This window comes from Hydra vulgaris, chromosome 14 (assembly GCF_038396675.1).
Source record: "Hydra vulgaris chromosome 14, alternate assembly HydraT2T_AEP".
Classification (NCBI taxonomy): Eukaryota; Metazoa; Cnidaria; class Hydrozoa; order Anthoathecata; family Hydridae; genus Hydra; species Hydra vulgaris.
In genome coordinates, this window is record NC_088933.1 from 38573876 (window position 1) to 38590000 (window position 16125).

Genomic DNA, 16125 nt, shown 5'->3' on the forward strand with positions numbered 1-16125 from the left:
GTAGCTTATTGGGTATTTCTACGTTTGTTTCAATTGTTTGTTCTTGTAGACATCCCTGAAAAAAAAATTACTCTTAATCTATATATTAAATTTAATCAAAGTGTGTCAAAGGAACTTGTCTCACCTTTCATCCGTCCAAGGATTTTTTAAATACCCGTCAATTGATATGATTGAAATAGAGCAGTCCGATTCGTCTGAAATAGTTGCATCATTTGAAATATTAAAGCCCTCCGTTTCTATTTCGTCCTCATTAAACCATTCAGCAAAAGCCGCGTTCTCTTCTATTGCAATTACAGCCATTAACTCTATTTTGCGCTTGGCAACAATGGAACCAGGTCTAACTCGCGAAAGGGTATTAGCCATCTGATTAATAAAATTGGAATGAGTAATGATGACATGCTTTTAACATGACTTAAGTGGCAAAGTACAAGTTACAATGCTTACAGATTCTCTGAGACAAACTTGTGTGTACAGAGGGACAAAACAGATCATAAGGAGGAATTTTTAATGATTTCAGTGATTAGATCTTTCCAACGAAATCAAAGTTCTGTTTCTCCAAAATGAAGATCCACTGTCCTACCTTAAATAAAAGTTGCAAATTAAAAGTATTTGACCGGAATTACATGGAAGTAACAGCTCTTTTTCAAAGAACAACATCCAGGATCCTCACATTTTACAATGTCCGTGAAATCTTGGCTAGTGCGCACATGAGAGGTTAACCATTCCTGATCCTTCGATAAGAGATGACGAGCATCGAGCTTCATATTGCCGTCTGGAACAATAAACTCAACCACTGTTGGATCAATCTTCATACTTGAAAAGATCGAGGCACAGATCTTTCCAGAGAAATCAAAACTCTGTTTCTCCATAATGAAGATCCATTGTCCTACCTTAAATATAAGTTGCAATGCAGATAATGTATTGAGTCTTACATATGTATTTTGATAAAGAGTTGATATTAAAAATGAATTTGAATTCCTTGAGAGTCTAGATGAGTTCCATAATGATCATGAGGGAGAATCAACCAATTTGTTCAAAGGGTCTTTTGTAATCAAATCAAACTCTTGCAGAGTCAAAAGTCATTCAAAGTCCGATCCGTGAGCATACGCTGTAGATGATGAATACTTTCCAGATCGAACGGAAACATAAGTGGGGCCAAAATAGGAAACTGCGTCAGATTTTTCAAGCCAATCTAGTTTGATATCAATGCCTGTGTAAAGAGACGGGATGAGCATGTGCTTTGCGACGATAACCCAATCATGATCAGGAAGTGAAAATCATTATTCAATATGCATTATAATAGAAGTTTGTTCGTTTCTTGAATCTACATGACTTGAATGAAGATTGTTTTGGATTTTTTTTTATCGTAATTAAAGCAAAAAACCTTTTTGCTTTAATTACGATAAAAAAAAGCGATGCGTTCCCTACGTTAACTTCATAAAAACACATGTTTACATAGTTTTCCATGATATTTAAACTAAAATAAAAAAGTTCTATAACGTGACGTCCTTTTCTGACAACCACCTCCCCTTGTCCATTTTGTCTTTTTTATCTTGACTTGAAATTAAAAAAAAAAACCCAAGCATCAAAATTAGATTTAAATTAGACGATGTTAAGTCTGACTTTAAGTGCGCAAAGTTTGGAAAGTCAGTCAATAAAACTTCAGTTAAAAAATCATGCAGAAAATACGTGTTTAACATTTTTAATGATAGAGGAACTGAACTGCTTTTTTTAAAGTTCAATAAAAATTTATGAATAAAAATAAATTAAATTTATTTCCTACTAATAAACATCTTTTTTTATTATAACGCAACTGTGAAAACCTAATTTGAACTGGATTTAGATTTTTAAAAAGGCTAGTAAATGAGCAATAAAGCCCCCCAAAACTACGCAATATTCAATTGTTTTTTTCTAACATTAAAGTAAAGCCGCAGGAGCACTTTGACGGCTTTGAGTGACTCTTCCCCCCTTTGATTATTCTGTTTGCTATCTTGCTAATTTACGTCATAATTTAATAATCCGCCAAAATCGGTATTTAAAAACACCTTAATTAAAAGTTTTTTTCATTGAGAGTTTATAGCAGAAAAGTTGCTACAAGAAAAGTCTCGCATATAGAGTTAACTTTTTTGATAAAACTAGTTTCCTGTGACCTGATTTCCGGGTCCTGTTTTGCATTGTAAATAAATATAGTCCTAATGAGATTATAGTCTTAAATTTCAAAAAAATTTATTATACCCTTAAATTTCAATAAAATGCAAAGAGAAATGTTAGGCCAGGTGAATAAAAATGAGCAATTACTTTTACTCAGTAATTGGTCAGCTTTACGTGAATAAAAAATTTAGGAGTTAAGCTGAAATTTTTAATTACGTAAAGTTAAGTAATTTACTCAGTTATTGTTCTGCGGCCATATTCTCATCTCTCCGTTAAGCTTAACGGAGCTTTCGTCTGAAATTTCATTGCAATATTTCTAAGTTGAGAAATGACGAAAAATTATATAAATTCGTTAAAATAAAACTTATACGAAAATAAAACATTTATGTTTAAAATATTATAATTTTAAATAAATTTTTTATTAATGTAATTTAAAAGAAATTTTTGACTAACGCTCCGTTAAGCTTGACGGAGAGATGAGAGTACGGCCGCAGCTTTACGTGAATAAAAAACTTAAGCAAAGTCGCTCAAGTTTTTATTCACGTAAAGTTGACCTTACTGAGTAAAAGCAATTGGTTATTTTATTCACCCGGCCTGTTATCTATGTTAGAGATACTTATAAGTTATGTGTTTACGTAATCAATGACGTAAATATACGCAACTAACGCAGTAAAGAGACTTTTTTTTCTTTTCTTAAAATGAGATGTTAAACTCAGATAACTCACTAACTTTTTTTTTTCTAAATAAATAAACAGGGTGAGAGCTAATAAGTTCTAAGTATGCGGAAAAAGTGCGCGTGTTATATTTTTTTTTTTTGCTTTAAGAGTAATTTTTAAATGAACTATTTTTCTACCGTTTACTTAAAAATATTAAATTCAAAAGAAATAAATATAAAAATGGTCGGTGTAGATTCGTCAAAACCTGTATTTTACAGGTCCAAACAGCTAGTAAATGACAAAAATTTTGAAAAATTGTTAAACAATATTTACTGATTAAAAACAAGTTGATAGTTTTTTTTAATGTTGTGTTTTCAAAACGACTATTAATAAATTTCTACAATAGAACTGAATTAATGTCTAAATTAGCATTAGTTATATATTTGACGGGTTTGCAAACATATATTTAAATTATAGCTATTTGTTTTTACATCCGCAAAAATACAACACAACACGCAATAAAATCCTGGAGAGATTTAATATATTCTTTGCCAAAAAAAACAATCTCTAACAACGTAGCAAACCTATAGCTAAATGGGAAATCAAAAGTTAATGGTTCAAGCATGTATTTTAATAGAAACATAAGTTGAATATATAATAATAGACAACACAAGTTGATATCAGAGAACGCATTAATAATGCAATAATAAACGTATTAATAAATATAAATAATGATTGACTAGCTTGCAAAGCCAGAATAAACTTTAGCAGATATCTTTGACGTAGTGTCGAAAAGAATAAAATTTTGAGAATAACAAGTATGTTATGTTTGTCATTTAGGGGTGAGGCGCCTAACACCCCATAAAAATTTTCAAAACACCCCTAAAAATATTTAGAACTTGAAAGGTTTGCATAATTGAGGAGGTATTTTATGTTATAATATTGTAACCATCACTTTATAATATAAAAATTTTAATTGCAAATATTTTATCAGTTTACAATAAAATATGGATTGAGAAGTATAAATGATAACGTTTTAATAATCTTTAATGTAGGCAATAGGTTGAATAAAAAAAAAAAAGGTTGAATAAAAAAAAAGCAATTTTTTTACCCAGTAATTGGTCAGCTTTACGTGAATAAAAATTTCAGCAATTTCCCTAAAGTTTTTATTCACGTAAAGCTGAGCAACTTGCTTAACTTTACGTGAATAAAAGCAATTGCTTTTTTTTTTATTCAACCGGCCTAATCTTTGATCGAGTTGAAACACGGTATGTAGTAGAATGTGTTTTATTCAAGTGTTTCGTATTTTGTAGCCAGGCGCAATTAAAACTTATAAACTGATCATTTCTTTTAAAATAAGGACTTCTTATATGAGCTAAAGTAAGTAATCATTAAGACTCGAATTAAAGTTTAAAGCAAACTGCTGTTGCAAATGCTGAATATCTGACTATTTTACAAACACAAAATATCCCAACCTCAAATTTAAAACATATTTTAAATATTTAATTTTAGCACAACAAATGATTGACACGTGATGTAATTGTATCTTGAGTGTAAACTTTTTAAAATAAAATAAAAAAACAGCGCTAACTTCCCTTACAACAAATAATTGCAAAAAATAATTAACAAAAAAAATTTAGCATTTTCTTTAAAAGTTGGTTTTACCATTGGTTTGAGCCCTTTATTGACTGTTTAGTAGTAGAGTAGTAGTAGACCTTATTGACAACTTTGTGTCTAATACTAAACATATTTTTTGTACCCCACTAGTTTTGTTCTCGTTTTCGCAAAATTGATCAGAGTATCTAAAGATTAACTACAAACAGAATAATTTGCATAAGATAAAAAAAAAGAAACACCTTTAAAAAACGGATTTTCTGTAACTTTGTCGACTACTAGCGTTGGCGCTAGATGACTGTTAATCCGTCATGAGAGGTTATGTCCGTCATAATCCGTCATGAGAGATGTTCGCAAGATTATTTTAACATAAAAACTATAGTAACATATTACGAAATATGAAATTTATTTTAACTATTAAAAATATACAGCAGGTTAAGAATAAATACATTAGACATTCTGTGATAAAATATGCATCATTTTATACGATACCTTTTTACAAGGACGATCACTACAAGTAACACGCGCATTACTAAAAAAATTCACATAAAAACATAGGCGCATTTCATGACGTTCCCTTTAACTACCAGAGTTAATAGAAACCACTACTAGATTTTTTCTAATAAAAATTGTCCTACTTCTATCAAAAAAAAAATTAAAATATACGGAAGGAAAACAGCTAAGAAGGCGCTGCAGTTACCATAGTAATTTCGTCAGGTAAACAGTCGTCGGAGCTAAAATACAAGATAAAATAATTAAAAAAATATTGATAGTTTTTAACAAAATGTTTAGAAATTAGTCCTTACTTTCTTTCGTACGATCGGTGTTGATAATCATCGTTATATTCTTCTTTTATGTTAACAGTTTCTGTGTCTTCAAAGCCAATTTCAGAGTTACTGGAAGAAAAAAAATCGTAATAATGTAAATGTATTTTTATGACAAAAATGAAGACAGTCTTAAGGAGCTAAATACATTTTTCATAGTATTTTTAGGATTATTTTTATATTTGGATTCTTCGTTGAAAAATTATGTTAATAAGCAAAGAAAATTTATTTTTTAATTTTTTTTTATTCTTTCATCTCATTTTTATCACAAAATTATTGAGATTTTTTGTTCGAGTCACCCGTACTATAAAAAAAAAAAACTAAAAGTTTTTTATATCTTCTTGTTGTACAACAGAAGATGTAAAAAATTAAACTTCATAATTAAGATATGTTTTAAGAGGCTTGCGCAAAACAAGAAGAACTTAAGCAAGACAAAAATTCCACTATTTTGCATTCTTTAAAAAATTATTTATAAACCTGGAAATTATGTTTGCAGTTGCGAACATAGTTTTCAGATCATAGCTTTTACCCCCTGATCGAGTTTTTGTATGTATATAAATAGTTTTTACCCCCTGATCGACTTTTTGTATGTATATAAAAAGTTTTTACCTCCTGATCAAGTCTTGTATATAAATAATGCAACACAAAAAAGAAACAATTATTTCACTGTTTTCACACAAAAAAAGCAGACGTGAAAAAGCTAATGAGGTACCTGAAAATGAGTAAGAAATTGATTGCATTCTTGCAAGTGTAGATAATAAAATGCTGTATAAAGTAGATAAATTTAACAAAAATGAACCATTTTAAACTTTATGTTTTATTTCACTTTTATATTATGCTGGTTTTATTTTATGTTTCCTTTAAATTGTTGCTTAACATTTTTAATATTGAGATTATTTAAGAATATTTGTATCTCAAAAGACATTTATTTATTCTTAAGGAGTATGTATATATGTAGAATTGTACAAGAATGTTCAATACTTTTTATGAATCAAAATAAACAAACTTACTAAAGGTTTTTTTTAAACATTTAAAAAATAGCTAAAAATAAAAATTTCAAAAACTTTCTTAAATTTTTATTCAATTCAAAATAAACTTATGAAAACATGTAAAATGTGACAGAGCTCTTTTTAGAAACACACTGTTCTTAAACAACACACATACAAAAATACACATAAACCATCAATTAATTTTATCTGCGTAATTAATTTACAAAATCACAAAACTTTACCCAGGTATTCAAAATTTTCAAAAGCTGAGCCAGAACCATTAACCCATCATGGGTGGCAAGGGGGAAATTATTTTACTTAATGAAATTCACCATATGTTCAATAGATCATGTAAAATTTACAAACTTGCTAAAGGAGTTGTAAATTTACATTTTAAATTTGTCCATTTCAACATATGTCCATTTCAATTTACAACCCATAAAATATTTGTTTTACTTATGTCCATTTGAATTGACAACCCATGGGTGTCAATTGCCATGGGTGTCATTAATGCATCATAAAATTGCAATTGGTTTATTAATAAATGAAAAGATATTAATAACATTTTTCGATTTTATATTTCAAAACACTCAAAAAATATAGCATTGTAAGTATTAATTTTTATTGTTATAAAATTTTTATTTGTAAAATTTGAAAAAAAATCTTATAGTTAGATTATATGACTGAATATATTGCAGTTATGTATTGGTGGTATTGTGTATCTGTGGTGGTGTGTATAGTGCTGCTATGTATCTGTGGTGGTGTGATGCATTATGCATATTATTGAATCTATTGCTGTAATTGAATCTAACAAGTTACATAGCTGTATATTTAAAGATTTTCAAACACTTAATAGATGTAAAAATTTGAATATAAATATTACTAACAATAGCAGACAATGTACTCATATACTTATATATAAAATTTTGAAAAATTTTCAAATTTAATGTTTTTTTAAAAGAAATTTGTTAAGTACAAAGTCAGCATTTCTCCTGAAAACCAAAAACATTTGTGCTGATATTTTCTAACAAATTGTCAAGACAAATATTGTTATCAAAGGAATTTTCTATAGCAACATTTCATAAAACTTCATTAATTTTTTGTTTATATTTTATTGCTTAAATTTTTTTTGATTAGGGTTATAAAACAGGCCAGGATCATCACAATTCATTTAATGAATTGTAATTGTGTGTGTCAAAAAAATGATCCTGTCATTAAATAATGAATATAGCATCATAAAATATTAAATATATAAAACAATTGCCATCACAGTTGTCTGTATCTTTTACAAATTTTTATAATCTTAAACTTTTCCTGTCTCTTAATTATATTCTCTTAGATTATCTCACCTCATTGAAAATCTGATATTTTTGCTCTATGTGAGACTAATTTAAAATCAGCTACTTTATCTTCAGATCTCAGTGTCAACGGCAATTATCTTCTAATTCATAAAGACTCTAATTGTTCAATGGTTTGGTCTTGGTGTACACTTATCTATAAATTAATCTATTTTTTTTTCCCAGCAGTTTTCCAGGAAAACGACATTAGTAATTCTAATTTAAAAAATCTGGAGATTACTCTGAATCCTCAAACTATTGCATATCATATTGCCCAATCAGTTTTCTAAGTTAAAGATTAGTGCTATTGAAATATCGCTGGTTTTCAATAAAGTCTGGCATGCTGGTCTTCTCCATAAGCTCTTTTTATATTTGAAAAAGTTTTTAAAACAATTAAATCATTTACTTCAGCACAACCAAAATTGCTGCTCAAGCTATCATTACTTGTTCCATCAACCACAACTTAATCTTACACAACTCATTAAAAGTTGCATTGTTTTATTGTAACTTTTTTTTCCTTTCAACTCTTTGGAATTCTCTTTTTTCCTTGAAACATCAATTCTTTGGAATTCTCTCTCATTGTTTTTTTGACTCATAGAAGTTTTTTAAGAGTCAACAGTTTTTTACTCTCTAACTCCTAACTTTGGTCTTTCTCCCAACTTAAATAATGGTTGCTAACAGTTTAAATGGGAGAAGAAAAAGAGAAATAAAAACTTAAAAGATTTTTGTAATTTTGCCAACCTAAACATAAACAAACACATCTAACAACAAATCTAACAAAGAAACATAAACCAACACATAATAAATCTAACAAAATTCTTCAAAAACCACAAAGCTTGGTTAACAGAAACTTAAATTTACTTTAATAAAAATGAATTGTTCAAATGAAACCTACGATTTTGGGGAATATCCGCTATCACCATGTTTTTGATTACTTTCCATGGCCATTGAAGGAAGATCATCAGCAACATAATCATCCTCAGGCTCTGGAGGCGAATCAGTCTCTTCTTGTTGGCCAGGCATGTAGTAATCACGCTTTGGTCTAATTAATTACAATTACAGTTCCATTTAATTTTTTTTATTGCAACATTCAACTTTTTTAGAGAAACACACACAAACTTACATATTAAAAAACTCTACATAAAAAAAAAAAGATAAACATAAAAAGATAAATAGGTGGTCGCAAAAAACATAATTTAAAAAAAATATATGCTACCACCCCCTTAATGTGATCTATATAATAAAAAAACAGTGGTTTTACAAATTTTTTGAATAAAAAATATTTTTAGGGGTCCCTCAAGATCCTTGAAGTTTTTTTTTTGTTGTTGATATTAATGGGTTCCTATTAATATCAACAATAAAAAAAAAAAAAAAAATCTTTAAGTGTATAATGTTGGATTTCAAATGAAGCAAAATCATATAAAAAATTAAAAAAAAAATTATTATATAAAAAAACTTATTGATAATAAAAAAAAAGGTCAAAAAAATTGGTAAAAATGCACTTATTTTTTGTGTGATAAACTTCATTTTTCATGCTGTTAAATCTAACATTTATTCTTATGTAATATAGTTATAATTTTATTAAAACAAAATTTATTTTTATGTAATATAGTTATCATTTTTGATACTTTCATATGATTTCGCTTCATTTAAGACCTAACACTTCGAAGAACTTTTATTTTGATAATATTAGGAACTCATTATATTACTCATTATATAAAGGGTCTTGTGGAACCCCTAAAAATATTTTTTATTCAAAAAAATCTTTCAAACCAGTGTTTTTTTATCATATAGAACACATTAAGGGGGTGGTAGCATATATTTTTTAAAAATATTGTTTTTTGGGACACCCTAATAATCATAAACAAAAAATTAATTAAAAATAACAATAAAAAACAACAAGTATTAAAGAAACTCACAGTCCTGGTTTTGTCATCCTTCTCCTGAAGAATTCAACATCATCTACAGTCCAAACAGCTCCTTTAAAATTTTCTTTACGAACAAAACACTTATGCAAAGAAAGATTATGCCGTACTGCATTCTAAATTTCAGTGATTAAATACATTCTATAATAAGTAAACTTTATTACATTATTTAAACAGGCACGGTTAAATGAAAATGGTCACACTTTGCTTATAGAAAACAACTAATCATTCTTTCTTAAATGTATATTACTTATTCAAATGTTTTACCAAAGAACATAAACCAAAATAAAAAAAACTTGTATGTAATTTCACTTTTAAAATTAAAACCAAAAATTGTTTCTTTTTTACACCCAACACTTAAATTGCAGAAGTGTTTATGTAAACATATATTGTTTAATATATTCATGCATTAAAAGGGAAGAAATTAAATTTAAAAGTTATCAACCATCCTACAAGTAGAATGTTTTCGATAGACACAAAGATAAATAGGAAAGATGGCCTCAACTGATTGCCTTAACATATACCTTTTTATATCATATACCTACCTAACATATGTCTTTTACTTTTTTTTGAAAATAAAAAAGAAAAGAAAATGAAACCAATAAAAAATTTAACATTAAAAAAAATGTATTTTTTAATGTTAAATTTTTTATCAAAACATATTTAGTTTCTCATTACGAAAAGCTGTCAGGTTTTTTTCAAACCATCTTAGTGTGAAACCATATTAAACTTTAAAGTAAATAAAAAAAAAAAATTTTAACAACTTTATAAAACATTTATATAAAAATATATTTAAAAATTTTTTTAATAAAAAAAAAAGAAAAAATTTAAAATTAAAATAAAAAAAAAATTAAAAAATTTTTTTTTTTTTAAATTTCAAAATAAAAATCAATGAATACACAACTAAATACAAAATAATAATAATTTTACCTTCCATGTACTTGTGTTTTTCCGAAAGTAAGCAAAATTTTTCATAAACCAGTTGTATATTTCATTTAACGTTAGCTCACCATTTGGTGAATCCATCACACCTTGCCTTATTAGAGAAGCATACGTATAAGGAGGTCGAACATCAGGATCTTCAAACAGCTTACCTTTAGCACGAAGTTCTTAAAAAATATTATGATAAAAAACTTCTCATACACAAAAAGACAGAAGTTAAAAGTATTTAAAAGCAAAATTAAACAAAAAATCTGAAAAACCGAATACCTTGCCCAATATCAACCATTGCAGCTGCCTCGCCTCTCCTCCTGACAGGGTGATAAGAACTATCATGTACTGAGTTCATTTTCAAGTGTTGTTGCATATGCGATGAACTAGTTGTATGTCCTTCAACAAGCATAGATCGATGTATTTCTGACGAATGCCGCTCATGATTCATTCCTATTAATCCTGGAGATGTAATATGTTCTTTTTTCGGACTCCGTCTATCAATTTCATTTGGAGATTCCCTTTTAGGTGGAATAGGGTATGTCTGATGTAAAGCAGGATAGTATCGTTGAGGCGGAGGATGATAAGGTCCTTGTGATTTATGGTGAGGAATAAAGTTATTATGACCAATGTTATGAGAAAAACGCCTTGGAGAAGTAGATGGCGGAGGTGAGCTAAAACCATCTCTTGTGTATGGGTGTAATGGAGAAGTTAAATGTTCATTATCTGTTGAATGATCAAAAGAACCAATATGACTACGAGATCCAGGTGGCGGATAGGGTACCATTACACATTGCCCACTTCCATTTGACGTTGAAGGATGCGAAGTAACCTGAACTGAGTGTCTCCCAGGAGGTGGAGACAAATTATGAGCAGTCTTTTGAAGTAGTATAGACCCCTAAAATTAACTTTACTAATTGAAACATATTTATCAAATTATATTTCTTTGAATAAACATAATTTGATTAAATTGATCAACTGATCATAATAAACAAGAAACCTTTTCATTTGTGAACTGAAGATGGGTAAGCATGGCAGTCAATTTGCTTTTTTCATATGACAACTAAAAGGTTAATAAAACAAATGTTTTTTTTGTGGAGAAAATGACAAATCAGATAGCAGAAAAACAAAATTTTGAAACCTTTTCTTCTAACTCTCGAACAACATATCCTTGCACTCGAGCTTGAGCTGCACCTTTCTCATCGAGAACATGATAGCTGTCTAAATGTCTAAATTAATTTTTTTAATTACAAAAACACTGTATGCATTAAAATTAAAAACGGATAATGAAATTATAGGTAGAAACCCTATATGACTGAAATTAAAATTGAAAGTAAAAATGCATGGCATTTCTAGAAACTTCAACATTGTTGAGGAATGATAAGTTTATATGATAAAAAGTTTGAAAAAAACTAACACAAAAATAAAATAGTTTACCTAATAAAGTCCGTCCTTGAATTAAATGCTTGGTCGCATGAAGGCCATACGCAACGTCCATTTCTCAACAATTTATGAATAACTAAAAAAATTTATACTAATCTAAAGCTTTAATATAAACAAATTGTTAATATAAATATGCAATTTTTTACATAAATTATGAACAAAATTATAATGAGTATTTAAAATTTTTACAATTTATACTTTTTATAAATATTATAACATTATACTTTGTTTAATTTTGTTATATTATATTTTTATTATATAGCAAAATTACTTTAAAATACAGCATCAAAAAAAAAAATTATTTTTTAAACTATTTTTCATTTTTAAAAACAAAAGATATCATGGTTTTCAAACTTCAAACCTGTATGTTCATCCATTCCACTTTTTTCAAAACTAAAAGAATAACAACAACTTAAAAAAAAAAGTATTATAAATAAAATATATAACTATTACTTATGATTTTTTTTCTACCAAGCAAAATAATTAGATAAAAAACAAGAACCCATAGTTGCTTAGATTAACTTTTAAAATACAAACTAAAAAATTTTAAATAACTGTTTCACAAGCTGCTCTCAACTCTAATTATTATAAATAATTTGATAAAACTTAAAGGTTAAGAAAGGTTTGTGGTAAAGTGCTACAATCACCTTGGTAGCCATACAGTTGTACTACAGTGATAGTGGCACAGTATTGGTAGTAGTGGCAATAATGAGAGTATTAGTGGTACAGTGTAAGGAGTGGTACAGAATTGAATACTACTAAACTTTTCTTAGCAAATCATATACAATAAGAGCAAGTTTCTGTCAAGTAAACTTTGAAAATTCCTATAAAACATTTAAAAACTTCATAACTTGATTGTTATAACATAAGTCTAAACCTGGGATGGTAAAGTCTGAACCTGAGATGGTAAAGTCTAAGCCTGAAATTGTAGAGTCCAAACCTGTATGGCGAAATCTAAACCTGAGATGGTAAGTGTTTTTTGGAAGTCCTAAATTCTGTTCAATGAAACCTTATAAATTTTAAAAGATATATAGAGCTTTAAATTTCAAACTACTCATAAAAATTAATATTAAATAATTATTTTTCCCAAAAAGTTTTCTGGAAGAATTTTTGTTTCACTTTTTTAGAAATATTAAGTAAATAATCTATGAATCTAAGAGAATCTTATTTGCAGAACAACTTTAAAATTTTTTTTGTGGCAGCGAGTAATTTATTTGTAAAGTATTGAGGCAAAGAACTATTTGCTATTTTATAGAATTTAATATTTTTTTACAAGAAGTAATATTAGACAAAATTGTTCCTAAACAAAAATGTTTTCCTGCACCCCTCTTTTTCTTACCCCTGCATCAATGGATTGATTACAACTAATAAACTTATACAAAAAAAAAAATTAAAAAAAAAAGACTTACTTTCTTGTTTCTCTAGTACAATTTACCATACCTTTTGGCTGAAAATTAAACAAAGAAAATTTGATAAATGAGACAAAAACAAAATAAAAACAATAAAAAAGTATATTCAATAAAAAATTATTATTATATAATAATTAATTTCATTCCCTTGTATTTCCTACTTCAAATTTATATCATTTCCTTATGTATATTGTTTTTACTGTTATTGTATTTTTACCATGTTACTTGTCAAATGTTGATACTTAAGCTTACTAGAGATTTGTGATTATACATTGAAATATCACAAGTTATAAATGAGAAATACGTAATTATTTTAAATAAATAGCCTCACTAAACCAACTCTCTGTAAATCTTTTATTATCTATTTGGATCCTTTACACAAAATCCATAGTAGATAATTTTTAGAAATGACTTATTATCTCTGTTAATTGACTTATTATCTCTGTTAAATGACTTATTATCTCTGTTAAATGACTTATTATCTCTATTAAACCTGTAATTCTTATATTTAGATACCTGATTATTAAGCAAAAGGAAAGATTTCGGTTCATCTTTGTAATAATTTGTTTGCTTCCCGTGATAAGAGTGCACAGTATCGCTACATATGTAAGCATCATCATGCGGCGTAACAGCTTTGAAACTGTCCGCAACAGAAATATTTTGTTTTTGGTTTTGTTGAGGGAGTTGTTCAATTAATGGGGACTTATCATTATCAACACCACTGTCATCACTGTGTTCATTCATTTGCTATACAAACACAGAACAATTTTATTATTCTAAATTTCAGACATTATTATTAGCAACTCATTTTTTGATAATTAGAACAACACTGGTGAAGATTATAAATTACACTTATTTAATAATTTTTTATACATTTAGATAAATATTATATCCACAAATAGAGATTTACACAAATATTCATTTATATAACACAATGAACAAGTCAAAGTGCTACAACTAAAATCTCATGTTACACACTCACACAAATATATATATATATATATATATATATATATATATATATATATATATATATATATATATATATATATATATATACACACACACATACACACACACACACACTAACATACACATATGTAAATATATATACATGCACACATATTTGTAAGTATACATGCATATATATGTATATATACATATACATACATACATACATACATATATATATATATATATATATATATATATATATATATATATATATATATATATATATATATATATATATATATATATATATATATATATATATGTACACACACATATATATATATATATATATATATATAAATAAAATATGATACACAAGTTATAGTGCTACAACTAAAGTCTCATATTATACTAATATTGATATTTGTTTGTAATTTCATTTTATTGTTAAAATCTTTTAAAAAATTACACAATAATAAAGATTAAAAAATTTTTAATTTTGAAATCATTATAAAAGCAATAGTAAAACTTGAAAAAAGTAATAATAATTTGTTTAGCTTAAAAACATTTTTATAAAAAAAACACCTTCTAGCTGTTCCCACCTTCTATGATACTAATAGATTCTGCATTATACACACAAAAAAACAATAACAATAGGGAACAGATTGTTTATTTTTAACAAAACAACAATACACTTAATAAATAACTTGTTTACATATATATTATTTATTTCAACAATCTTCTCTTATTCTTATTTGTTGCATTGTTATATGTGTTTATTTTAAACATGTTGCTTATATTATTTCTTTTTTTTATTTTTTCTCATTTGAAGACTAAACAAACTATTGATTGCAATACTACTATTCATTGGTAGATTTTGTTTATTTTATCTAAAAAAATAATAATAAAGTGGGTAAGTTGTTTACTTATCAACTGAAAAAAGCAAACAGATGGCACAGATTTTTGTAAAATTAAAAAACAAAACAAAACAAAAAAACATTAAATTAAAACACTAATCTTTTTATACCTTAATAATGATCTTTTTTTTAAAGAAAAATAAAATAAATCTTTTCATTTACTGTAAACAATTTTTTTTATTATTGAAATAAAATTACATAATATCTTTAAATATGATATTAACTTTATATTCAAAATATAGTATTTATAAATATAACTTTGCATTCTCATATATTTTAACATTTCATCATTTAAAAGTAAATACTGTTTTTCAATAACAATAAAAAAGATCACATATAAGTTAAAAAGATATTAAAAAAATAATAATCAAAAGAACTGTAAAAAATAACAACAACAAAATTTTTTTTTTTAAACTTTAATAGTAATAATAACTTACTATAAAAGCATTTTTTTCTTTTAAAAATTTTTGTTTTGGAGATCAAAAAAAAAGTTACAAAAACCAAGCCATTAATAATAAAATATCAACAAACTTAATTCAAATTTTCTTTGCTCTCATTTCTTAACTTAATAATTCACAAGTCAATTCAACATTCATTGTTTATAAAATATACACAAGTCTTCTATCAATGACCTTTAAAATTTAATAGCAACCTTCACAAAATACAAAAAATCTTGAAAAAAGTTAAAGTTCACCAACATGGTTACCAGTCCTTTAAAAAGAGATGACAAGTTGAATTGCAACTAGTTATAAAGTATTTACAATGTATTTTCAATATATATTATTTTATAAAAACAAAATCACTAATACATTTAGTTATTAAAAAGATTAATTAAGTTTGGAGAACTTCCCCATGTATTCAAAATTAAAACCATAACAGTTTAAAAATTATTATGATATATACATATATATATATATATATATATATATATATATATATATATATATATATATATATATATATATATATATATATA

General features: G+C 26.5%; 1 protein-coding gene across 15 annotated transcripts in view; it reads right to left on the bottom strand.

Annotated features, from left to right (window-relative positions):
• Positions 1-4810: 4810 nt before the first annotated feature.
• LOC100202406 (forkhead box protein P1-B) overlaps positions 4811-16125 on the bottom strand; it is a 74341-nt gene continuing 63026 nt past the window's right edge. For 6 of the 15 annotated variants that reach the window (XM_065817647.1, XM_065817646.1, XM_065817648.1 and 3 more), the window contains 12 exons: positions 13795-14025; positions 13279-13316; positions 12231-12262; positions 11864-11945; positions 11568-11655; positions 11427-11489; positions 10706-11324; positions 10427-10605; positions 9491-9612; positions 8467-8613; positions 5228-5317; positions 4811-5155 (listed from right to left, as the gene is read on the bottom strand). In XM_065817647.1, coding sequence (XP_065673719.1) covers positions 5101-5155; positions 5228-5317; positions 8467-8613; positions 9491-9612; positions 10427-10605; positions 10706-11324; positions 11427-11489; positions 11568-11655; positions 11864-11945; positions 12231-12262; positions 13279-13316; positions 13795-14025 — 1746 coding nt within the window. In that variant the 3' untranslated portion in view covers positions 4811-5100. Of the gene's footprint in view, positions 5156-5227; positions 5318-8466; positions 8614-9490; positions 9613-10426; positions 10606-10705; positions 11325-11426; positions 11490-11567; positions 11656-11863; positions 11946-12230; positions 12263-13278; positions 13317-13794; positions 14026-14817; positions 14853-14947; positions 15125-15586; positions 15709-16125 lie in introns of those variants that run through there. The other 9 variants (XM_065817654.1, XM_065817650.1, XM_065817649.1 and 6 more) reach the window with 4 other exon arrangements.